This window comes from Squalius cephalus (genome assembly GCF_949319135.1).
Source record: "Squalius cephalus genome assembly, chromosome: 8".
Taxonomy (NCBI): Eukaryota; Metazoa; Chordata; class Actinopteri; order Cypriniformes; family Leuciscidae; genus Squalius; species Squalius cephalus.
In genome coordinates, this window is record NC_137129.1 from 9521425 (window position 1) to 9548937 (window position 27513).

At 36.1% G+C, this 27513-nt stretch overlaps 1 protein-coding gene and 1 long non-coding RNA gene across 2 annotated transcripts; one reads left to right on the plus strand and one right to left on the minus strand.

Annotated features, from left to right (window-relative positions):
* Positions 1-2634: 2634 nt before the first annotated feature.
* LOC307163232 lies at positions 2635-8410 on the minus strand. Its single transcript, XR_013822039.1, has 3 exons — positions 8212-8410; positions 7625-7704; positions 2635-2951 (listed from the first exon to the last, which is right to left on the minus strand). It is a non-coding gene; the product is annotated as an uncharacterized lncRNA (long non-coding RNA).
* A 1601-nt stretch (positions 8411-10011) lies between these two features.
* rmp24 (ribonuclease MRP subunit p24) lies at positions 10012-27422 on the plus strand. Its single transcript, XM_079878316.1, has 5 exons — positions 10012-10280; positions 15452-15471; positions 15841-16040; positions 26151-26332; positions 26423-27422. The coding sequence occupies exons 1-5, from the start codon at positions 10177-10179 to the stop codon at positions 26565-26567; spliced, it is 651 nt and encodes a 216-aa protein (XP_079734442.1). The 5' UTR covers positions 10012-10176; the 3' UTR covers positions 26568-27422.
* Positions 27423-27513: the final 91 nt, after the last annotated feature.

Genomic DNA, 27513 nt, shown 5'->3' on the forward strand with positions numbered 1-27513 from the left:
TAAAGAATGCTTTCAGCACCTTGTTGAATCAATGCCACGTAGAATTAAGGCAGTTCTGAAGGCGAAAGGGGGTCAAATACAGTATTAGTATGGTGTTCCTAATAATCCTTTAGGTGAGTGGATTCAGGTGGATTCAGTCATAATGAATCATTTTTATTTGAATAAACCAGTTACTATAAATGTTAACACATAAAGCACATTTTAGGTAACTTAATTTATCACAAAGTAGAGATATATTGAGAAAGCAGCTCCTTCTGAAGGTTCCCAGCCTAACATGCAATATTGACCTTGAATATGTAAACAGATACGAATGAATATCGCTGATAAAGAGCTTGATTTATAGATCTGCTGAGCGGAGACTGTGTTTTGTGCATTCACACCAGCACCTGGACACAGTTTGATGAAATGCAGCTAGACTCAGGTTAAGTACAAATCTAAAGGGCATGGCGGTGAGCCAGCTAACTGACTCTACCAATGAGAGTGCTTGGTTTTCTAGCTCACGCTGCAAGGGTAATCAAGAGAACGGGCATGACAAAACCAACCGTTGTTGCCATTACTTACAGGATCTGTCACAGTAAATCATTCTGACTCTATGTACTGTCAACTGCCAGGTGCAAAGACGCGCATTCATGATTCACACTGAGCAGAAAAGTCTTTGATATGCAGATCACTGCTTGTCACATGTGGCTTTTGTCTCGGCTATGGCTTGTCTTGAGCTTAATATCTGATATTCTCCAAGCCGAGTGCCTGATGCAGACAGTTAGATAAATAAATAAATAAATGCAGTCAAAAATATGTCAACAAAAGCAATCATATATATATATAGTAGTCAACATTTGAAGTGGATCAAAACCTTTTATCAAAGTTATACATGAATTTTGACAATTTTGCACATTAATTTTTATACATGAATTTGGACAACTTTTTTGATCCACTTCAAATGTTGACTACTGTATATACTGTATATGCAGCTCTTATTCTGATCGGGCAATTGAATAATTTAATGCAGTAAAATATTTTTAAACAATGACCTCTAAACTGAGCATCATAAAAATATAATTCAAGATGTTATACAGTATATAATAAGAAAGGAAATGTTTTGCCTGTCAGTATTTGATCATCTCATAACATGTTAAGTGTGTATATAGGTTACAGGTTTAGTGTATATGAGAGAATTGTCTGTTGAAGACTCCTTTTATGCCCATTCCACATAAAAGCTGCTGTATTCAGTCTTCAGACCATTACAATGTGTTTGACTTTGACACAAACAATTCTCTCTAAGCTACTGTTGGATTTAAATTCCAATCAAGTGGCACCCCTGACAGAAAACTACTTCATTTCACAAGTTTAAATTGGCAGCACCGCTTGCCTTTCTTCTGCTCTGGCAGGTCTCAGTTGGCAGAGCGGCAACATGATCCGAATATTTACACATGCCAGCAAATGGATCATCTCAGGCTGCTTTTCTCTCCTTTGTATGTGTGTGTGTATATATATATATATATATATATATATATATATATATCTGTGGAGCATAGCCAGGCTTTTTCATGTGTTATTCATGCATAACCTTGAAGGAGATAAAAGTCAATTAATGAAGCACCAGACAGCCAGTGCGCAACGTATGCTTTCCTAAACTAAACACAGGTGCATTAGTGTTGACATGGTCTCGCTCTGTCAATCTGAAATGTTTGCACTTATTGAAGTGGACGAAATTCCTATTTCAACTTGGGTCAATGACAAATAAGAATGTCTAAGGTGATGAAAAGGAATTTAAAATGATAGTGTTTTTTTTTTTTTTTTTTTTTTTCTACAAACTAATTTTCTAAATTAATTATGAATATCGGACATGATGGCTTTCTTGTCACATGACAACAAAATGGCTTCCTGCATGTTGGTTACACACCCAACTGGCAATTAGTTTGAAAGAAGTCTCTTATGCTCACCAAGACTGCATTTATTTGGTCAAAAATACAAAAATAAACATATTTATAAAACATTATTACAATTAAAAATATCCATGTTCTATTTTAATATATTTTGTTGTGCTGTTTTTTTTGTGTGAAAACCATGATACATGTTTTTTTCTTGATGAAAAACAAGTTTAAAAGAAAAGCATTTATTTGAAACTGAAATCTTTTACTGTCACGTTATCAATTTAATGCATCATTGCTGCATAAAATGTTCTTTTTAAAGAAAAAATCTTTCTGACTCCAAACCTTTGAACAATAGTGTAAATACATATGAATAATATAATAAAAGTCAGTTTAATGCAATTCAAGTTCATCCAAGTTGATTGTAGCAACTTTTTTTTTACAGTGTAATATTTAATATTACTATATATTACTACTAATATTTTACTAAACTGCATATTAAGAAATAATAATATAATATTACTTTCCCCTCTATGAATTCTGGCCAATTTATACAATGATTTTTCTTAAGAGATATTTTATTTTTGACTTTATGCCTCACAAAAAAAAAAAAATATATATATCTGCATGAATTTTATTTCAGAAATTAAAAACATATTCATCATAGAAGAGATGCATTCAAGTCATTGTCTATATAGGTTGCATTTTTAATGTTTCTGAAAATAAAAAAATAGATTCAGCCACAAAAAAAAGAGTATTCTTTCCATTGCACATATCCGTTTATTTGCACATACAGTAAGCATTTAGGTCTTTTAATCAGAAACGTACACATCGTTATCGACTCAGTGTTTTCCTTAGAAGAAGATGAGATGAGAAATGATTTCACAGGAAGCCACTGTAAGATGATGTAATGTTCCCAGAGCGTGATGGTCCCGTCCCGTCTCTGATGTGGACAGTGCAGCAGTTCCACTGGCTGCAACACAAGACACGAGCGGGAGTGAGAGGCAGCTCCCATGTCCTGTGTTGCAGCCCCTGGCCCAGCCACAGCTCACCTTCATCTCTACCACTTCTGCTGCCTAACTGCAAAAAAAGATAAAGAGGCACAGAATAAGTATAAAGGACAGAGAAATTGAGGGGGAGAGATATAGAATGGCGTGTATGTGAGAAGGAGAGAAAAAGAGAGAAAGAACGCTTGTGTCTTGAATACCACATCAATCCCAAACACTGAAAATAACTTCCCTGTTTCATCTCGTATTGGACAAGCCCTGCCTCTCACGCGCGCGTGCCCACGCCAGGGGAACGCAGACACTCTGGCCCATATTGCTTAAAGTGAGGTTAATGACATTGTAAGGCACCTTCCAGCAAAGACAGAGAATCTCTCGAGAGCCTTCCTCATATATCGAGCAAAGTCAGAGCAAAGCATTTCCATTTTTATCACAGGTATGCAAATCCCAGAGGAAGATACAGAAGGACTGGTGACAAATTTGTAATTCACAACACACAGATTATGCTTTGAATGCTTTGAAAAAGTGATAATCGTTATATCGTGTTGTTTATATATACCATGGTATTCTTTGAAGTATCTTGAAGATCATTTATTACCTTTCATGTCGTGTGTAATGTACACTGTAAAAAGTGAATAGTTGGATCAACTTAAAAAAATTACTTCAATTGGTAACACCTAAAGAAATTAAGTTTTCTCAACTTAAATTATCACGTTTTTCACGATTATCATGTTACACACCTACGTGACAATGTAAAAAATTTGCATAATGAAGCCTATGGTCTTCATTGGCTCCTAGTGAACAACGTCTACTTTGACCCGCCCTCAAACACTGAGGTTGTAGCTGAGGCCTGGAAGAGTTTGGTTTGTGTTGTTGGGAAGACGTGGTTTTCAGTGCTGCGAATCCACTTTGCATGCACTTCCAAAGGATGGGGACTCGGGCCCCTAAATTATGCCATCGTTACTGTTCGTATCACTGTCTATTCAAGCGCTGAGGAAGACCTGGAGCTGAAATTCAGATTCGTTTAACAACAAACGAATGCTTTTTGTCAACCAATCACAACAGACTGGGCCGACCAATCAGAGCAGAGTAGGTTTGTGGAAAGGTGAGGTTTAGAAAGACTGAATCTTTGAACAAACAGGTTTTAGACTCTTTGGGAAATTAGGTGATGTGCAATGTATAAAGGTGTTTTTTTTTTTTTTTTTTACCTTGTATGCATATAAATCTACTGTAGGAGACCTCCAAAACAAAATTAGGAACCTTTAAAATAGCATAATAGGGGCACTTTAAATTAACAGTTCACCCAAAAATGACATTTTAGTCATATGACTAGTTTGCTACATGGAAAACAGCTGCATGAACATCTTAAAAACTATAAAATAAAAAAAATAATAAAGATAATCTTGTAGGTATTAAGCTTTGATGGGTTTGAAATGCCATGAAAGTGAATAAATAATGACTGAACATTATTTTTTGGGTGAACTATTAATTTAATTCTCTCGCCTTTATATTCCAAATTACAACATACTTATATCTCCCTCCCATTAAGGTGAAAGACGGCAATCAGTGAAATCTCGCAGCTCCTAATGTGAAATTGGGTCCAACCTACTTCTGGAACTGCTGGGAGACGCACTACATGACACTTTAGCAGTCAGTCCAAGGACGACCCGGCAAGGTGAACCGAAAGAAGAGCTGGTAGGAAAAACGTACGTGCTGACAAAATGGTGAAATTCAGTCTGGACCCGATCAGATAATACGGACCTGAGAGTTCGGATGTGCTCTGTGATACGTGGTCTGGCATTGTAGAGGGAAAAGGACTCTAAAATGCGGGGAAAAGGGGGGGGGGGGTGGTTGAGTTGATCTGAGTGTGAATTATGGCACACAGGAAATAGGAAATGTCAAAAAGTGAATTAGTGATTTGAAATCATACTTTTGTCACACCATAAAGCAGAGTTATTTTAAGAAAAAGTAGGCCATCTATTTAAGCATTTATTCCTATGCTTACCTGAACTGCTTTTTATCAGTGCCTCAATGAAATGGATTTAAATGGGTCTTCGTGGTTTGCTGAGGGAGCTGCGGGCGATTAATGAAAATTGTAATTAAAGAATTGATGTAAGCTAATTAGAACCACTTACACAATGGCGGCACAGAATGAAACGCATACGTGTTCAGCCTTGTAAATGCCTATTGTCTCCTTCAAAGACCACAATGGTGTACTGTACGCACCAAAACAATAGCCAAATCCCACAGAGAAGCGTTTAGGACGACATCAATGTGAATGACTGTGCAGAGACGTGCTTTAAAGACCCTTTCCTGTATTATAAAGCTGATGTGGAGCTGTGCCCGAAAGTGTGGGCAATGACCTTGGGGTCAGAATGAGGGTCCATTGTGCTTGGTCCTACAACACAGTTCTTCCTGTGTGCGAAACAATGGATGTCCAGTTTTCAACAAGCCCACTGCAATCCACAGCCCAACAAACATCCTTCTTCTGTACCAGGCTCAGCCATCCTGCAATGTCTAGTGACAGGAACTGTACTTCTATCAGATCTATGAACAATCGGGCCAGGGGAAGCATATAGGGGCCGTCTGGGGAGAACACGGGGAGCCACTCGGCACACGTTCTGTTTTAATCATAGTAAAAAGGGGCTTAATTAATCGATTTGATCACAGAAGCTCAATGAAACGCTGAGAAATAACACACTGTGTCGGAACCGAATTGTGATCAAGTTTAGATTGGGAAAATAAGCATATTTGGCACTATAGTTCTTTCATCTTATTTCTGTAGAGCCAAGCTGACATCTGTATTCGCTACAAACTGATTATGCTGGGCAACCTGCGACACTCCATCTCATATGATTCGAGAATGGTTGAAACCGATTTTGATGCGGTTTAATAGGTTTCGCTTGCTGCGGCGCATACCCGTAAAATTAATTTCCTTCCTCAGCAATATACTAGTGGTTTTGAAGAGTCTACTTGAGTAAGAAGAAAATAACAACAATATCATGAGCGTTGTTTCTCTTTTCAGATACCCATTACACCTCTCATAACACCCCTAGAGCTGCTAAGATGTGCAGTTTTCTCTTCACTATCACAGTATAGCATTCTTATCCCTTGAGATACAGTACACATTAGAAGAACTTCTTCACAAACAAATTGGTTCAGAGGTCAAGGCAACAGCAACATTTTGTTAAATGGTTAAGCACTCACAATTGTTTTAAGATAAAAACCTCCAGGAATGTTTGATTATATATACATTTAAAACTTGATCAAATAAAGGATAAATCATCTCATAAACCAAGGTTATTCAGAAGAGAAGGTGTAATAAAGCACATTGTCACGGGGGGTTGCAGGCAAACAGAAGAGCGTTCTAACAAAGGAGGAACTTAAATACTGACACAATTAAATGACGGTGACCATGGTAACAAAGGAGTGACGGGAAAATCAAACAAAGGAAGACATGTGACTAAGGAAAACAAACTGAGGGTATGTTTACACGACGATATTAAAACTGAGAAGTTTTTCCTTTGAGTTTTCCGCGTACAGACGTCATTGTCAAAATGACACACGGATCCGCGAAAACGACTAAAAACGCTGTTTGCTGACGACAGGCCATTAGATGGCGATGCAACACTATTGAACATGTAATATGCATGCGCATGACGTCATCGTTTTCAGAGATTCACGTTTATTGTTGTTTACACAGAGGCCATTTTCAAAAACGTGCAATTTGAAACCCGTTTTCAAAAGTTTGCGTTTTCACCGAAAACGGCGTTGGCGTGTAAATGAACGGCCAAAACGCATACAAAGTTTTACGTTTATAGTTGAAAACGGCGTTTTGTAAGCAAACTGAACATGACTGTGACACACATATCCTGCAGTTGCGTTCCCGAGTTCGAGTCCCAGTTCAAGGTCCTTTTCAATCCTTCCTCTCTTTTTGCTTCCTGTCTTTTTCAGGGTGAATTTAGGTTGTTTGGGGCACTTTTTCCCAGTCGTCTCAATGGCAAAAAAATGTCCCAATCAACCTGAATTCACGCTAAATAAACAACAACAACAAATCTAAAAATGTTTATTATTTTAATTATCAAGACAATATATGTACTTTTACAGTAAATATTATTCAAAAGTAAGAGAACTTTAACTGATTTCAGTATTAAATATGAATCTTTCTTGTGAGTTTTATGTTACATTTCGGAGCTATACTGTTTATTGCATAATTTTAGTGTTGTGTATTAACCTGATGATGTGTTTGTCTTTGTAGCTAACAGCCAGTCTTATAATAATTTTCTTCAGAAAAAGTCTGTTCCAAAAACTATTCTAGAAAGAAATGATCTTTCCACACTAGCTTTAAAGCTGACGTCTATTTTTGTCCTGCTGACAGATTGGATGATCAAATTTCAATACGGATGAAAAGCCAGGGCTTAATGAATTGTTTACACTATATTTTCTTCATTGTCAAATTTAAATGAGGAAGGAAAATCACTATGTAAAAAATAGAGGCTTTTTAAAATGTTTCTACATGAAATGACAAGTAAAACGGTGCCAATTCACTCCCTGCTTTCATATCCATCTGTCATTTGCGCCGCCGCAAATGTGTGCCTATGCTTTACATCTACATTTGGGTGCAGTGACAGAACTATAAGAGGACTGCAAGTTTTAACCGAGTGGCTCACACGGACCTCTGCACCTCCATTTGCAGGTCTCAGCAGAATCAGAGTTGGTGTTGCATTACATATTCGTTGAGAGACTCACTCAGCTCTCTGCCTCCTACAAGCCAGTTTAGCGTTTCCAGTATGCTGACAGCACACTTCATCCCCCTCAAGACTTTGGACCTGTGAAAGGGGAAAGGCTTTATTCGCCAACACAAGAGGGTTCCTTCACTTAAAAAGGCACGGTTGATCGAGCCAGAACAACATTGGGGGGGCACAAACCCTCTTGCATATAGTTTCGCATTCAATGACACTGACATGCAACATTTTAAGCTCCAATAAGCAAAGTCAAGAATGTCCCTGCCAAATGTCTGCATCATATGCAAATAACATGTTCAAGGACAGCAGGATAATCATGAAGTAAATAAATAAATCTAATGTATATCTATTCTGGGTTGAAGTGAATTGAGAAATTAAGCTACAAAAGGAACCATTTTGCTGCAAATGAATGGAAAACGTTTGCTTGTTGCAGCCATAAATAACAGCCATTGCTTGTTACAAACATTCAGAAAGAATAATTTAAGAAATGGTGGTGGTGATAATAACACGCGGCTGTTCGCAAGAGGAAAATAACCTGCAGTTTGTGGCAAAACAAATAAAATGTTTAGTAACGATAAAAAGTGCACCTACCTGCAGCTGGAGTTCAGCGACACGCGCTCTTCTGAAAGGTGACGCACCGGTAACGCGCGCGCTGAAGTGAGCGCTCGCGGTCATCCTCCTCCGTCCTCCTCTAAAAACGAGAGCTCAATCAGTACCTTGTACTCTTCCCGGTCACGTATTCAGATGCGTCGTTCACAACACAAAGTCTCATTTTATTTGTTCAGGCAGTGACAGAGCGCGCGTCTACACCCCTCCGCCTCTCTGGCCGCGCGCCCGCTGAGAGTGAACGTGAACTGCTTTCTCCGCTGCCTTAAATATCCATTTGATCGACGCAGCGCCTCGGGCATCGAGTCCGTGTGATGTTGAGTTCCTCTCTGTCATCTGCGAGAAGACACGCAGCGAACGGTCCAGGAGGAGTCCGTTCTTGTGTAAAGCTAAATGGTGTATTTAAGTCCCTCGACAGTAATTGCGGGAAAAACAAACAATCAGTCTTGCTTTCTGTCAAAACTGAATCTTGAAATCTTAAATCTTCTATCTTAGTTTATTTTTGACAAATGATAATCATATTGCTAATGGCAACAAGCATGATATAAAATATTATAATATAGGCATATTATATTATATTATAGCTACTATTATATTTTTATATTATATTAGCCTATATAATACATGATATAATAATGTAATAATAGTTATAACATAATATAATATAATGTTGCCATTTATATATATAGGCTATATATATATATATATATATATATATATATATATATATATATATATATATATAGCCTTGTCATAAATGCAGAAAAATTATAATAATAAATAAGAATGAATTATTATAATCGGTTACTATTAATATAATATTATATTATTGTGTACGATTAAAATAATTTATTATTATTATTATTATTATAAGATCTTGACCTTGATATGTCCATGTAATCTCTGCTGCTAAAAAATATATATTTTATTTAAATTATTTTATTGATACTGAATTTTGATTTTATTATATATTCTTGCAACTAAATATAGCCTACTGTGGCTTTGGCAGACAAAGGTAACACTTTATTTTTCAGTTTCCATGTTACATGTTACAGGTACTAACCATAGTAGTTACAGTAAATTATGTATAATTACATGCAACTAACCCTCAACCAAATCCTAATCCTATAGCCCTACATGTTGTTAATTAATATTCTCAGTAAATATATATATATAGGCTATACACTGTAACAATGACACCTTGAAATAAAGTTGAACCCTTTATTTTAAGGTGACGTAGTTGTAGGCCTACTTACTGAATTATATGAATTAACTACATGTAGGCTACTTACTGCAGAGTTACGGTTAAGTTATATAGGGTTTGGTTTAGGGTTAGTTAGGCCTAGGCTACTTGTAATTATTCATAGGCTACTGTTATTAGGCTCTATATATAAGTAGCAATATAGTATTGTGTAGGCTACCCTAAAATAAAGTGTTACTGTATATTTACATATACATACATACATACATACATATATATATATATATATATATATATATATATATATATATATATATATTAGGCTATTGAACCTATGATGATCTGCAGTAAAAATCCTGAACACGATGAACACTAAAACGATAGCGTGCTGTTGTTAATGTAAATTAAAAATGTATAGCATTGGATTAAATAGTCTATACATCCTTAGCAATAGCTACAGTGTAAGTAAACGACATTGCATCTTGTTATTAGGGCTTTATTGGAGCAGTAAATCACATATGACCAGTGCACTGTAGGCTACGCGTCGCTAGAAAATAAACTCGCACTCCCAGAATTCCTCACCCGCATTGCGGCATTGTGGGTAATTTTAAAGTAAAGACTCGGCTGTTTCCTGTAGTCACGCTGGACCGAGAAAACATAATAAAAAATCCACACTGTTTTATTATACACCACAATTATATAATAAGTTAGCATTTGTAATAAGTTTGGACGCTGGACTGTTATCAAAAATGGTTGGCTGTAAAAGCAAACGCGATGACCAAAAAACGAGGTTTTTAATCAAGGCTTCTCTTCTTTACAAAGACATTTGCCCCGAACAGTCACGCTTTTTCATGTAAGTATTATGTAAAATTCTCATGTAAGTTCAGTTTTCATCAACTGTCTGTTCATATACGTGGACACATGCTGTACTGTAAATGCTCCTCCTCGCCATGCTTTCTACTGTAATATCATGAAGTCACCAGAAGATGGCAGGCTACTCCTCATTTTCACTTCACAACGCACTGTTACATTAAAAGACATTTAGAGATATTAGTTTTTATGACCATTACATTACCGATTATTTTTATGTCAGATAACTGATAAGCAGAACCGTTTTTTCTGCTTTTTTGAAATTTTTTAAATTATTATTATTTATGCAACGTTGTTTTGCAATCTTAATGCTAATTGAAATTTATTTATGTATATTTTTTAAACCTAAAACGATACCCTTTTCTAACTTGAGAATAAACGGTTTCTGATTAAAAGCACAGTTTATGCAGACTGTGTAAAAATTGCAGTACCTGTGAGTGTGAACCCCATTATTTCCTGTTGAATAGTTGCATTAATGTCATTGTTGGATAATTGTTCTTTAGATACTAAAGAATGACTCCATATTGATAATTATAGTTGCTTTCTATGTGATTTCTTAAGTGAATGTTCAGTAAACCTTGTGGTTAGTTCAGAGTGAAAAAATGTTAGTGATGTGTTCAAAAGCACAAGTGCAGTCCCAATCATCTTATTTTTGTATTTGTGGATATAATAGCAATTGAAATGCACCATCAAGGTGATGAAATAAACACGTGCACTCAAATCCCATCAGCTAAACAGTGTGTTAGTCATTTTAGAGTTTTTGTTCGGTGTGTTAAAGGGTAATCCCATGTGTAGCATCATAAACATCTGTTCTTTTAATATTGAAAGTGGATGGAGAATGTCTGATCTCCATTGAAAAATCCATATTGATTAACTAACACATATATAAATGGAACCTCAAATTCTTTTATCTGTGTTTTAGTCTAACAATCAAATAAAACTTCATCTTGAACAGTGCTACCGTTTCAGTTATAATAAGTGTAAATAATTTGTGTTATCAATATAGATTCCTTTTTTTTAACCTTTTGCAGAGCAACTAAACCAACCATATCTTCTGTGTTACACAGAAGCTAGGAAACTAATGGTGAAAAGTCAAATAAAAATGAGCCCGGGAAAGATTTGCTGAAGATTCTTGCTTTATTTAAATTCCTCAAGCTGCTGTGAATCACCTGGTTTATTGGCTAGTACTGACTGTGTTCTCACAGCAGAGTGAGTGAAGATCAATGACGCTTAGCCTTGTGTTGTGGCATGTTTTTCTTAGATTAAATGTCTCCCATGTGCAGGGTCAGCGCACTGCATGTTTCGAGTGTTAGTCGGCTTGTTGTGCTCGTCGAGTTCAGGGTACATCTGCACTGACTCACGACGTGCATGAACGTGAGTTACTGGAATCTGTTGTCTGAAAGTATGCGTGCCATGATGAGATATGTTCTTATTTATAAACCACTTGAGTTAAGCCCTTTTGAACGTAAGGTTCACTCTCAGTATCTTCCACTGGTGTGTTCGTAAGGCACGGGCTTTTGCTGCCTGGCTCGTCAATAGGGATAAGCTGTGTCTGCCAGAGTTATCAGTGGACTGTAATGGGGGCATTATTCTCTTTCTTGATTTTTATCACAGGTGATTTAGCTAGAGTAAGGTTTAGTTTTTGTTGATATAATCGTGCTGAGACAGTACATTCATTGAAAATGTTCTTTATCTTGGTTCTGAGAGCACTTAAAAGAAGCTGCATTATTAATAGGTAAATTATTTTAATTAGATTACCACAGAAAGAAGACATGTTGTCATGTCTAGGTGGTTTTTACTTTTTTTAATTCAAAAGGCAAATAAAAGAATGAAAATAGTCAAATCAAACAAAACTCTGAAATAATAATAATAGCCTGATTATAAAACAAATGAATAGAAGTAGTGCTGTGTGTGTGTGTGTGTGTGTGTGTTCAGTCAAAAAATTAAAATGAAACAAATCCAAAACAATCTTTTGGAAATAAACAGGCTCACATGCTTTTAAATAAAGCACTGAAATAAAACAAATAAATAAACATACAAATATTTTTTTCTTAAAAAATATCAGAAAAGCTTTGAAATGAAACAAAATAATAAAAACAAATAAATGAAAATAAAAAAAATTCAAACGAAACTTTAAAATGAAAGAAAACAAACAATTAAATAAAAGGACTATTTGTTGTTTTGTTATTATAGTAGAAAAGCAATGAAATAATTCCAAATAAACAAGCTTTAATGCAATTAAACAAAGCAAAGGAATAAAAAAAAAAAAAGCAAATAAATATGTCTCAGAAAATGTCAGAAAAGCTTTAAAATAAACAAATAATTGCTGAGTGGCAATTGTACAACTTTCAGTCAAAAAAAGCCAATAAATAAATTAAAATAATAAAATTAAACAAATAAACAATGTAACAAACAAACCCAAACGTTAAACCCTTAAGAATCCATTTATTTAAAAAGGGAAACAAAACTAAATGAAGAAAAAGAAAATCCATTTAAGCCTGGACACACTCGACAGAGAATGTTTGCGACACAAATGGATGTGTCCCTGTTTGTAATGTGTTTGGAGGACATTTATCAGACTTATTTCTCTCACACTTCATCACTACCCAGATAACAGCTCTATGTGTTCTCATTGAGCAAGAGGTCTGCCCCGGCTCTATGGCATGCTGTGAAACATCCACTGTGGCATTACAAACAGTTGTCCATGGGATGTCCATGTACATTGGATGATTAGAATAAAAAAAAAAAAAAAACTGCTTCTCTTAAAGGTCCCATTGCATGAAAATTTCACTTTATGAGTTTTTTTTTTAACCAAGGCCTGATCACACCGGGACGAATTTCGCGCGCGATATTCGCCGACGTTTAACGCCTCGTGACTAAATAAAGGGCGCCAATGTGAGTGTGCACACCGACGCGAAAAACGGCACGCGTAAAAGCGTAATTTTTTTTTAAAACACCTCGGGTTTGTTTTTTTGGTTTGACGCGCCGTGTCAAAAACTATCCGACCAATGAGATTGGCGCTTTTGCTCACGTGTCTGGAGCTTCTGAAGTTACAGTAAAACACAACTTTGGGGCGCTCAAACACAAAACGGTCTTGCCGAGCACACATACGTAACGGCGAAGAAGATATACGCCAAGTAGCATCTACACTGCCGGGAAGAGGCAAGATGAATGTAGAGCTGCTGGTCTCGTTGGTGTCGGAACATAAAGAACTATATGACAAACGCGACAGCGACTACAAAAATCTTGATAAAAGAAAAAAATCTGTTTTACATTAAGCGCCATCTAATGTCAGGGAATGAATTCGCATGTTCACTCGGCTCATCGTCAGCGAAAATCGCTTGGGTGTGAACACAAAAAACGCGTTGAAAAACGCTGGCGAATAACGCGCGCCGATATTCGTCCCGGTGTGTAGGGCCCTTTAATATGAGTTTCCCTAGCCTGCCTATGGTCCCCCAGTGGCTAGACGTTTTGATGGGTGTAAACCAAGCCCTGGGTATTTTTGAGAAAATGAAAGCGCAGACGGGTGAATCTAGAAATCTTCCCCTTATGTCGTCATAAGGGGAAAGGTTACCTCCCCTTTCTATTCTTTGCCCGCAAAGAGAATTTGGCTCTTTGCGAAGATCTTCATTCACGCGACCAACAGGCTGTCATCTGCTCAATGCTCATCACTGCAACTTTTTATGTGATGGGAATAGATCTAAATACTTAAAAAACAACTTCTCACGATTCGTTAATCCCGATAGCTGTAATAGTAAAAACGTTTAATAGCTGTAATAGTAAAAGTTTTCGAGAGAGTTCCGCATGTAATGCTAGATATTTCATATGCAAGCATGTCAGCAAATCACAGCAGTGGGCGTTTACACTGAAGTCTCACAGCAGACACGCCCCTTCAAACAGAGCATTCAAATCAGAGGCTAAAATCAGGCTAGGAAAAATGCCTTTTATTTCTAAATTATAACAACTTTTGATCTAAAAACATACTAACATTATAAGGGCACCCCAGGAAACATTCTAAAATAATAAAATAATCCATGCAATGGGACCTTTAACATGCACGTGCCACACAATAACAAGAGGCAGCTTTTAGCAATGTGAACTAAATTTAGACAGGATTATGAAGCTTATATAAATGAGATAGGAAGAACAGCACCATGTCCAAAAATAGGATGTAGCCCACACTCACAAAGTCTCAGGGGAAATTAAAGCCCCCGGGGAAGTCATGGCCACTGACAGCCTGTGTGTACAGCACTTTGACCTCAGTATTTGTGTTTTAAGGAAAACTCCTGAAATTACATATGTGGCGGGATATTGAATATTGTACCAGATAGCAACATTGGGTCAGAAGAATTATTTTTTTTGTTCATAGTCTGTTGCAGAGATTTCACTTTGCATTTTAGAATCTATAGACCTTAAAGCCCCGCCCCTTTTTCTGTCTTCCGGATTATATTTCCACAGCATGAAGGTAAGATCTTACTGATTTATGAACCGCTCATTTTAAAGGAAGTTCACTTAAAAATGTAAATTTGGTCATCATTTACTCACCCTCAAGTTGTTTCAAACCTGTATGAATTTCTTTCTTCTGCTTTCTATTTTGAAGAATCTTGGTAACCAAACAGTTGATGGACCCCATTGACTTCCATAGTATTTTTTTTCCTACTATGGAATTCAATGGGGTCCATCAACTGTCTGATTACTGACATTCTTCCAAACCGAAAGCAGAAGAAAGAAATTCATACAGGTTTGAAACTTGAGGGTGAGTAAATGATGACCGAATTTTTTTTTGAAGAGGACTATTCTTTAAAATCTTCCCGGTCTACTGACATTTGTAATGAAATCCGCTTCAAACATTACAATGCTCATGATAACTTTAGTTAACTCTACAATAAGTAAATCCGCTTCATCACTCTTCGACAGCGATGCCATAGAAATATACAGAGCTACAGTAAAAACGGAAGTTCAAACACTAAATTTTAAAGATGGTTGCGCGCTTGTTTCTCTGGCGCATAAGGTCTATAAAATATAAAAAACTGGATTAGGGTGCAAGACCTCTACCAAGCTCATAAATTATTCATAAGCTGCCATATTCCAGGCTAACTCTTTTAAAGTCTGAGATTTAAAGACTAAACTCTTTTACTGCTTTTTTTATTACAGGAGAAGGCATCAGAGCAACGGTAAGTTATGGCTTTGTTCTTTATATTAATAGACTTGTATGTCATTGTAAAGAGCTTTTAATGTACTCCCAAAGTCTATATAAGACCTTGTAGGCAACAGAACAGAAAGTTGGTTTTGAAAAGGAACGGTATCCCAAGTTAAACCCAGTAAGTCCAACCACATTTCCTGATGTAAAACATGAATCCATTTCTATGGCCTTCACAGACCTCAAAGGCCCGACAGCAGGGTAGGATGACCACATATTGGAAAAGCTGCTTTCCAAAGTCCAAAATGCCAAACTGTCCTCAGAATAGAGCATAGCATCACCTGTTTTATTTTAACCAGTTGCCATGTTAAAAACCTCATCTATGTTTCTCCCACCGTTCCAGCCGCTGCCCTGCCGGAGTCTGTGATCTGCCCCTTCTGTTTCCAGTGGCGACAACTGGGAAATCATCACGTGCGTCTGCGGCCCAAGCGGAAGCCCACGGCGAGGATCAGGAAACTTCTCAAGAGGGATTCGGCGGGAAAGAGACTCAGCGCAGAACAGACTGTAGTCCTCCGAAAGTTTAAAAGGGCCTCCAATGCTCTGGTGAGGTCAAGTCCACATGTTTTATGTCCTCTTGAGTTCAGTATATCTGCTGTCTCTATTTCTACCTTTCTGCCCTTTCCTGAGTGTTTTAAGAACAGGTGCTATACAGTTATATAAATCAGAAAGAACAAACACCATGTTGCCATATATGTATGCCACTGTTCAAAAGATTGGGGTCAGTAAGATGTTTTGAGAGAAATTAAAACTTTCATTCAGCAAGGATGCATTCAATTGATCAAAAGAGATAGTAAAGACATTTATAATGTTATGTAAGATTTCTATTTCAAATAAATGCTGTTCTTTTGAACTTTCACGGTTTAAATAATAAATAAATATCACAGAAATAAATTACTTTTTAAAATATATTCAAATTAGTGCTGATAAGTCACGATTAATCGATTCTAAAATGAAAGTTTGTGTTTAAATAATATGTGTATATATATGATTATATTTATATATTTGTGTGTATAGTGTGTATGTGTATACATATGTAAATATATATATATATATATATATATATATATATATATATATGTGTGTGCAATATATATATATATTATATAAAAATATATTTTGAATGGATTAATCGCGATTAATCGATTTGACAGCACTAATTCAAATAGAAAATAGTTATTTCTAATTGTAATAATTTTACAATATTACTGTAATTTCTATATTTTGATCAAATAAATGGAGCCTTTTAGTGAGCATAAGAGACTCCTTTCAAAAGCATTAAAAAATCTCACAGACTCCAAACTTTTAAACAGTAATACAGTAAAAAAAATCTTTGAATAGTGGGCAAGAACACATCATAAATATACATTTAAAATATGCAACAAGCGTTTCTGAATTATAGAAACATTTTATGTGCAAACTTTGCATTTTTGCTTTTTATTTTATTATCGGGGCTTTTTTAAAAATTTTATAGGATAGTGGCATAGAGAAAGGGAAGTATGGTTGAAAAAGGAGGCACGGAATTGGGACATGACCCAGGTCAGATTCAAACTGGGCTCTTCATGAGCCAGCAGCTCTTATGCATCCTGACCACAGTCCACTCTGGAATAGAAACTCAATAATAGAAAGGTAAAAGGTAATGCAATAGTACAAGCTAGAACAGGGAGATTAAGAAACAGTGGAAGCATAGGCGAAGACATTTCTTTCTTTCTTTCTTTCTTTCTTTCTTTCTTTCTTTCTTTCTTTCTTTCTTTCTTTCTTTCTTTCTTTCTTTCTTTCTTTCTTTCTTTCCAGGAGGATGTAGTTAAGTGCTGATGGAAGAGATGAGTTTTCAACTGTTTCCTGAATATTGTCAGGGATTCTGCGTTCCGGATAGGTTTGGGAAGATCATTCTGTGTGTTTGCGTATACCTGTATATCTCTTTTTGTCTGCTCCTTTTTTGGGTGACACAGCCAGGATCGTTGATGTGGCTCTAAAAGCAGTTCCCATTGATTTTGGTACATGGCCTATATGAGTGCACTTTACTGCTGATGCACACTTGGAAGACTGAATTTTAAATGTTTGGAAATTTCGCAAGGAGTATGACTTTTTTTAAAGTTATGGTTACAGACTATCACGTTAATTATCATTCATCTGGCAGAAAGACATTAATGAGACACTGAAAAGCTTCTTTTATAGTGATTTGTTTAGCCTCAGATGACTTCGATTTGAAACCAAGGAAGATGATTGAGAGCAGAAAAGTTCTCATTTTCTGAAGCTCTGCTGAAGTGTGGCTGGATCAATGTGTGATTGGAGGTGTTTCTTTTTAAAATAGAAGTATTTAACCCTTAAAACAGGGTTCACCAATCTCGGTCCTGGAGGGCCGCTGTCCTGCAGAGTTTAGCTCCAACCCCAATTAAACACACCTGAACCAGCTAATCAAGGTCTCACTAGGCATACTAGAAACATTAGCCGTTTCTCAATATGCGAACTTGTCTGTACTTGTGTTCTTGTGGACTTGTGAAACGTCATCAGTCGCTGCCCTAGTACTGTTCCAATTCAAAGTTCACATCTAGCCAAGTCCAGTTCGAATCCCCGGATGTGTTCTTGATCCGCCCCTTTTACCGAGGATGCATCGAGAGGTGACTTGTGCGGACTTCAGACAGCCAGGTATCCCAGAATGCATCTCACACCAACCAGCAAGCGTCAATAGCAGAGGAGAAACCCCGCGTAATTTAAAAATACTGCTATAATTGTGTCACAAAATGTAGTTTTAAGAGTATTTCAGGCGAGAATGTAGTTGTTAAAAGCTCAAATCTTTGGTTTATTTATAAAGATAGCGTCTATTTGAAAATTTGATCTGACGTTTTCGGAGTTTTGAGAACCAGGCAATCGGACGCTCGGCGCTCGTACCCCGCCGAGAACAGCCTCTCTCGGCTAGTGCTGCTGACTTGCCGGTGGCTCGGATGTCTAGTCTAGTGGTTTAACTAACATGAGATATAAATCGTCTTGTGTATATCCAACAGGCGATTTATTTATTTTATTTGTCTCATTAATATAATTTGTTCCCTGGCAAAACGTTTTAGCTGAGAGCAAAGTGAAGTTTCATAGCTTTATTTAACGTTAGTCTATTTAAATTTAACGTTTTAGCGAGAGCTGACATGTTTGACTGAATCGTTGGCTTTTTATTGTTGTATAGCTTCTTATACCTTTTAGGCTACTTATACTTTTAGAATGGCTATTATTGATCATTAAAACTGACATTTAACAAAAAAGGTTATGTCATTTTATTTTATATATTTAAAACATAGCCTATACAATATTTTATTATAGTCTGCATGTTGCCTATTCTCTTCACTGTATATACATATATGACACAACCCTGTCTCTTTTTGCTAAATATTCGTTTTAATGATCAATATTATAATGTTTTTTTATTCATCATATTTTTAAAATGAAAACAAAAAGAGTCAGGGTTGTGCTTTATATTTTGTGTTGTTGTAAATATGCAGTGAAGATAATCAATTGCGTTTCCTGAACCACATTTGTGTGGCCATTATGTTAAAGATTTTTTTTTAAATGAAAATGAAAAGAGGCAAAGTGGTGGTTTATAACATATTTCGTTTTATTTGTAGCCTAAAGAGATAACCGGAGTAGCCAGAGCAAGCTGAGTGAGTGACGCTATCAAGTACGCCGCTGTTCCATTTGCAGAATTATCGGACTTGTGTCCTCCCGTCCTCGGGAGTTCGTTCTCCTGAGTCGAACTTGTCAGTCCGAACTACCAAGGACTCAAGTCCGAACTTTGCGTACTTGGTATTGAGAAACGGCTTTTCAAACAGGTGTGTTGGAGCTGGTTGGAGCTAAACTCTGCAGGACAGCGGCCCTCCAGGACCGAGATTGGTGAACCCTGCCTTAAAAGGTCACGGATGTTATGGAGGTGTACGTGCTGGTGTACACTGATGCATATCTCATGCTTCTGGGGGTGGAGTGGTTGGCGTTAGACTGCTAGATTCTGCATACATTGCTGGCATTTGTTTCTCTGCAGGAGAGGAAGATTTTGGCTTGACGAATAATGAACTTGATAGGGAGACAATGTCAGGAGAGTTAATTTATATTAACCGTCTCAAAATCTCTTTAGTGGAGGTCATGAAGATCATCTTTCTCGGTTTGTCTGCCTTGAATACATGATGTCAGATTGAATAGAACATAAGTTTAGCATCATTGTCACTATTAATAAGATCCTTCAAAAAAAAAATAGTCAAAAGGTTGATGCTTGAAATTCATTTGCTGTGTATCCCAAAAAAGGATTACACGCTGAGATTCTAGCAATTTTCTTTTTATTACATGTGCAAAAAATGAAAGTGCTCAGTGCATTTTAAAAGTCAACAAACGTTGCGATCACGCAGGACCTTCTTCAGTTTTCATAATCTTTGGAAACATTTCATCTTTATATACAATTTCTTACATCTCATTCAACACGCATGAATTCAACCCATCAATTATAGACCGGTCTCTTTGAACCTTTGAATTAGTCAGAGCCACACAGTCTCTTGCAGTGAAATGCTTGACATGCTGTGGCTAATGACAGCTCTGCCTGGTCTTTAGAAAGTTATTTCAAGTATCCTTTTATATATTTGTTGGCTAGTTGGATTAATGACTGTTTCATCTTCCCAAACACATGCAGTATAGCACACAGTTCACTAGCGTATTTTTAAGAATCAAGACTCATTTTGGCACATATTACACCATGCAATAGTTTTTGATTACAGAAACCCTTGTTGCATACTGTAGGATGACCTATTACGTTTTTTTTCTTTTTTTTTCGTGTTTTTTATTTTTATTTTCAGCTTTCTTTAGTGTGTAATGTTGCTGTTTAAGCTTGAAAAAGATCTGCAAAGTTCCAAAGCACAAAGTCACTCCTAAAGGATTTATTCTCTAAATCAGGGTTCACCAATCTTGGTCCTGGAGGGCCGCTGTCCTGCAGAGTTTAGCTCCAACCCCAATTAAACACACCTGAACCAGCTAATCAAGGTCTCACTAGGCATACTAGAAACTTTCAAACAGGTGTGTTGGAGCTGGTTGGAGCTAAACTCTGCAGGACAGCGGCCCTCCAGGACCGAGATTGGTGAACCCTGCTCTAAATCAACAAACACTGATTCTGAACTCCCTGAAACACATTGATTGTAGTCTTGAGTTTTTCTCCCTCATTTAAATAATTCCCGCTCACAGCATACACAAAAAAGGGGGTGTGGCCTGGTGTTGAAACTCACGGTTATGGTAAGGGACGTGACATTTCTGTCACGTGGTTGACCAATCATAACACACTAGTCCAGCCAACTAATCAGGGCACATTGTTCAGTTCATTTCAGTTCAGTTCAGGTTATTTTTTAAGCACATTTAATAACAGGAACAAGGCTGACCAAAGTGCTGTACAATACAAAATAAAAAGACCATAAGATAACATATAAAAGGAAACAGAGAAGAACAAAACAAGACATTACAATGTTTCAAAAGCCAACAAAGACTAGATTTGAATGCAGATAAGGTAGAAGCAGCGCTAATGTGGTTTGGAAGGCTGTTCCATAAAGTGGGACCAGCCACAGGAAAAGCTCTATCACTTTAAGCGAGTTCATGGAATTTGAAGTAAGTTTTGATCTTCAGACCTCGGGATTATAGGGGTGTAGTAAATTAGACAGATATCTTGGCATTTGATTATGTAAAGATTTATAGACAAGTAATAGGATTTTAAACTCAATTCTATAATTAACTGGCAACCAGTGTAGATCTTTCAGAAGGGGGATGACATGCGTAAATATTTTACGTCCTTTCAGAAATCGTGCAGCTGCATTTTGAACCACTTGTAAATGAGAAATTTTAGACTTTGATATAATAGATGGATTTGCAATAATCCAGCCTTGTCGTATAAAAGCATGGATTGCAACTTCCAGAGACTTCTCGGATAGAAAAGGCTTAATTTTACCAAGCAAGCGGAGATATAAGAAACGAGAACCAATCACAGAGCTAATATTGAACTGTCAAACTCCACACCCAAATTCCTCACAGAAGGAGAAACAAAAGGTTGTAGATATTTAAGTTCTTCCTGGAGAAACAGAGGGGTTTTATCTGCATTCAAAAAAGGACGTTTTTAGAAAGCCAACATTTAACCTCATCCATACAGACAAATAGGGTACATTGGAAGTGGTGCACCACCTGAGCATCTTTGCCAAAAGATTACATGGCATGCTGTTTTCAACATTCCATGATTTGTGATGCACTAATTGCATTTTTATGTCCTATATTTAGAATAGATATGATGAAAATTTGTATGCAGCACCTGCGTTTCTAGTTCCTTTGTTGTTGTCACTTTTGAGTTGGAAAGTTTCCATACCTCCAACAGAAAGCTCAAATGTTGCATGTGCATCTTTCAACATTTGGGGAAGCATCTGTGCCAGCAACCTTGGCTTTTTCCAGCCTGTGTTTGATGCAGGTTATGCTTGGTGCATGTGACATCCTGTTTCCCCTCAGGGAAAGAATCAGCGATGCAGATTTTCCATGTTTGGTCAAGGGGGATGGGCGTATCACAGATCGATCGCCCTGGAAAGCAGATGTGTCTCCACATATCAATAGCTGAACACACACACATATTACTTGGCCAGGCTTGCATATCAAGGGCAGCTGTGGCATCTAGAATCTCAGCAGGAAGGTCAGAGCCGACAGTCTAGCCCGGTTTGTGGCTGCTGGGTTGAGGGTATTTCAGGAGCCTGGACTAATAATAGAACACAAAAAGCCCATCTGCTGGACTGATGTGTGTGTGTGAGGCAAAGTGTCAGTAAATGTTTAGAAGTTTAGGGATAGCTCGGTGAAAAGCTCAGTTAAACAGCTTGTCTATGGCATTAACGAAACATCAACATGATTGCAGAAAAAGGTTATGTATCCTGCATACATAGATATAAATGTATGTATGTATGCAGGATACATAACCTTTTTCTGCAATCTACATGTTGATGTTTCGTATATATATATATATATATATATATATATATATATATATATATATATATATATATATATATATAGATATATATATATAGATATAGATATAGATAGATAGATAATGTATAGGTTATCTATGACTGAAAAGTCTGAGACCACATTCAAAATCTTATATTAAACCTCAAAAGTAACAAATATATAAAAATTACACACACACACACACACACACACACACACACACACACACACACACACACACACACATTTTATATACTTTACATTACAAGTTAAATTTCATTAGGAATCACATTTTTTGAATAATCCAACAGATTAAAACAAATCATCACATTGCATTGTTATGGATTATACAGTTCTAAGTGTACAGGAGACATCGCCTTTTCCAAATAAACATACTTCCTATAGTTGCTGAGATTGAACAGCACTTTGCCAACTGTTTGGCCCGTTTTAGAAAAAAGTCCACGGATCTCTCACTCACACACACGCACACGCACACAAGGGAGTTATGGGGACTTTCTCTAGATTTGATTTTCATACTGTACAAATTTACCCATCACAAACTTTCAGAAAACTTTCTGCAATTTTACATTTTCAAAAAACATCACTTAGTATGATTTATAAGCTATTTTCTTCATGGGAACCAAACAATTTCAAGGCCAAGGATTTCAGATATTGTCATCTTTGTGGAGACATTCTGTTTATTGTGAGATAAAAAGTCGCAATTGCCTATTTTTTTTATTCTGTGGCAGAAACAAGCTTCCATAATGACTTCCTTTCTTCTGTGGAACACTAAAAAACATTTTGAAGAGTGTTGGTAACCAAGAGTTTCATTTGTTTTTATTTTATTTTTACTATCTGAGGTATGAATCAAAAATATTTCTTTGGTAATTTTAGTTGCCTCTGTTGGAAACATATGTTTTTTTTTTTGTCACATACTGTATGTTGTGTTTTAGTTGCTGGTTTGTTGGTGTACCTTTCAGGCTTCTTAACTATCTTAACCAGCAATAATTCCTTAATCTACAGGCTCCACCAACTACTAAAATGGCCTCTACTGCAGAATCATTTAACCCAGAACTTTCATTTTAGAAACAAGGGAATAGATACTGGTTATGAATGACATCTCTACTTTGTCTATATCTCTCATCTCCCTCTGAATCCATCTTTCTCTTCAACAGTGTTTATCCCAAGGATTCATTCCCAGCCTGGCTGTGTCGGATGTCTCTTTTTTGAGCATTGTGTTTATGACCCTGTTAAATGGGCAGATTTTGATCCTGGGGAATGATCTATTTTGGGATTGAGCTGTGTGATGGAGATTAAAGGATGTGTTATGTCTGCTGTCTTTATATGGAAAACTGCTCAACTTTTAAAGCAGTGGTTAACTTGTATTTGGTGTTTTCTATTTTAGCTGTAATCTTGATATCATATTCTCCTAAAGCTCTTTGCATGGTTAGTGTGGTCAGTGTTTTAGTCTAATGCAAAAACATTGATTTATATATTTATTTAGCCTCGTAAGATGAAAAGATAAAATAGACTTTTGTGGCACATTTGAGTTTTAATGCTGAATTTTTTTTTATTAAGTACAAGTGAAAAGATTTCTCATACAAACCATCTGTACTTAGTCCACAGTTCCCATTCAAGATGTGCAGTACTAAATGTACAGAAGAATTAAAAGGAGAATTGTTTGGTTTATTGATAATAATTGTGTTACTTTTTAAAGACTTGGTTCAAGTTTCTGAGGAATTCCATTAAGGATTGTTCGGATACTACAGAGCATTCTTTCAGTAACCAATCAGAGACAAGAGTCAGTCGGGCAGACTCCGCCCTCGCTGCAGCTGATTGGCTCGTGCTGCTCTTTATATCTCCACACATGAAGGGTACTGTAGTAAACATAGCTGTTCTCACATACATGCCTGGATCATCTCAAATCATCTACACGTCAGCTTAGCCACCTGTTACCTCAACAAACAATGGCAGCCTTTGTGTCGGTGAGTTCAATTTCCACACAGAAGAATGCAAGTTTCATCATGTGCAGTTAACATAAATTACATTAATGCAACAATGTAACCATATGTTCAGGATTTATGAATCAACCACTGAAAGGTTTTTCTTGTCTATACTACCATTCAAAAGTATGGGGTCTGTAAGATTTTTTTTATGTTTTGGAAAGTCTCTTATTTAACACAAAACTGCATTTATTTGACCAAAATTACAGTAAAACTGTAATATTGTGAAATATTAGAACAATTTTAACCAATTTTTATATTTTAAAATTTAACTTTTTTCAGTGATGGTAAAGATTCAGTGTCACATGATCCTTCAGAAATCATTCTAATATGTTGATTTGCTGTTCAAGAAAAATGTATTATTATCAATGTTGAAAACAGCTGTGCTGCTTAATATTTCTGTGGAAACTGATACATTTTTTTTTTAAAGATTCTTTGATGAATAGAAAGTTCAAAAGAACAGCATTTTGAAATGGAAATCTTTTGTAACATTATAAATGTCTTTACTGTAAATTTTAATCAATTTAATGCATTCTTGCTGAATAAAATAAATTGTATGTCAGTATATTGAAGTGTATAAATTTGAAGATTAATAGGTGTCAGTTGAAGATTGGAAATGCTAGGGGTTGGTCGGCTTAATTTAGTGCTGTCTCTGGCAGTTTCTGTCTGCGGATGGCCTCCGGGCATGTGGGTGTGTAGTGTACTTTTGGCCTGTACCTTGTTGTGTATAGAGCTCACGTTCATGTACAATGTGTGAAATACCTGAGATAAGTGCTCACAAGTGCCTGCTAAACCTCGCAACCTCTCATGCTACAAAACTTTTTTTTTGTTTATTTTATACATTCGATTTAGTAACTTATTCATGTTAAAGCATTCATGTTGCTATTTTGTTTGGGGTTCCAGTCAGCGTATGAAGATTGGGCAATCGACTTTTGTTTGTGAGACGCTTGTCTATCAACATTATTAATGAATGAATTGTGCATATCAGTATTTTTGCATTCCAATTTTAAGATCCACGAGTACATCTGATGTCAGACATCGTTTATCTTCTCTTCAGATTTTGTTTTGATAGATATTCTATTTTTGTATTACAAACAGGGTTTTGTGTATGTAGAGAATTTATATTTTAATCTATCCTTAATATGATAAAACATTTTATATACTCATTTTGTCATCAGGAAGAAAAAAAAAAACTTATCATATTAGGCAATTTTAAAGTTGGGATATCCAGACATTTTCTTAAATTTAAATTTTTTTTAAAAATAAATAAATATATATATTACTGTTATATTACTGCCTACTGTTTCCACATACATACATAACATAATGTACACATATATATATATATATATATAATTTTTTTTTTTTTTTTTTTTTTTTTTATATATATATATAAAATACCCCTGTGTGTATATATTAATGTGTGGGGGTAATAAGGGTAATTAATAATATATATATATATATATATATATATATATATATGTGTACAGTGTGTGTGTGTATATATATATATATATATATATATATATATATATATGTGTGTGTACATTATGTTATGTATGTATGTGGAAACAGTAGGCTATGTGTATGTGTGTGTGTTTTTCAAATAATTTTGCCATGATGACATATTTTATCATTTAACCAAGATACTTTGTTCTCTTAGATGGCAACGTGTTACACCTGTAATAAGATGTCCAGACAACCTGGAATGAACCGTGAGCTTTTGGCCACTCTGTCACAGAACCGAAGTACCCCAGGAAGTGCAGGCAAACAAAGAACTCCACAGTCTGTCAACAGGGCCACTCCAAAATCAGTAGCGGACAGAACACCAAGTGGCACACCAAGGTAAGCTACTCTTTGAACATATATGCTGCAGGTCCCAAATGCATCTCTCAGAACTACTGAAACCATTTACTCAATGATTTCTACCCGCAGGTCAGTGTCTTCAAACACCAGCTCGACATCAAAGTCTGGCAGCGCAAAGTCGTCACCCTTCGCCCGCCTCAAAAAGATCCTTATGCTGGAAAACAAACAGCAGAGTAAGAAAGGTGGTCTGAAGGACTTCCTCTCATCTCTCTGAAGACCTTCGGGATCGTTGAAAATGAAAGACTCTGGCCCACTTTGAAAGGAGCTACTGAAGTTCATGATGAGGATGATAATCACTTCTCCTCATGTGTTACAATGCCACCTAGTGGAGGAGTCACTGTAGCCTGGTTTATATTGAAGGACTGGGTTAAATTGAACAAAACGTCTCATTTCCTTCTCTTAAGAATCTGTTTCTGGATCCTTCTGGACAAGTGGCATAAACATTTATTTTTGCAGGACAGTGTAACTTGTGCTACAGAACAATGCTGTGACTTTTTGTAGTTTTTTTTTAAATGTGCTAATATTTTCATGATACCACATATTGTTATTTTTTCAACGAAAAAGATAACTTTTGATATGTTGTGCGTTTAATGTTAATTTTGTACACTGAATTCACACATTTGAATCCACTGTTTGGATTACTGATATTAAAAGAAGGATTGTCTTTACACTTGGCTTACACATTGAATTAATTTTTATGCTCAAAAAAATAAATAAAGAATTGTGCTGTGTTTACATTTGGTGGCATAGTTGCCTTCAGACTATATAGAAAAGACCAAAAATATGTCATACTGGCTTCTTTTTTTCTGTCGATACATTTAAATTGTCTTGTTTGATCTTTGACAGAATTGTTTTCCAATAAAAAGTAAAATAATAAAGTTTGTGTGTTTATTCCTCTTAAAAGAAATTAAAAGACCCATAATGTTTTTTCTAGGCCCCAAACTGTATTATAATAATTTTTAAATTGTATATTTTAAAAAAGCAACACAATTTGTGTAAAAATACTGTACTTGTAGAAAACTGGAATCACAAAATGAATCGTGGTAAATAAACTTCTTAATACGTGGTCAACCCTCCCAGTTTCTGTTAAAGTTCAAAAACATGCAGGCAATATTTTATCCATATGGACATGTATATCTTCATTTACTGTAACAGTGAGT

Excerpts from the sequence above, each read along its gene's own strand:
- rmp24 (XM_079878316.1), top strand. The coding sequence starts at position 10,177 with ATGGTTGGCTGTAAAAGCAAACGCGATGACCAAAAAACGAGGTTTTTA. Across the intron at positions 10,281-15,451 it reads GAACAGTCACGCTTTTTCAT|GAGAAGGCATCAGAGCAACG; the intron begins GTAAGTATTATG and ends TTTTTATTACAG. Across the intron at positions 26,333-26,422 it reads ACACCAAGTGGCACACCAAG|GTCAGTGTCTTCAAACACCA; the intron begins GTAAGCTACTCT and ends TTCTACCCGCAG.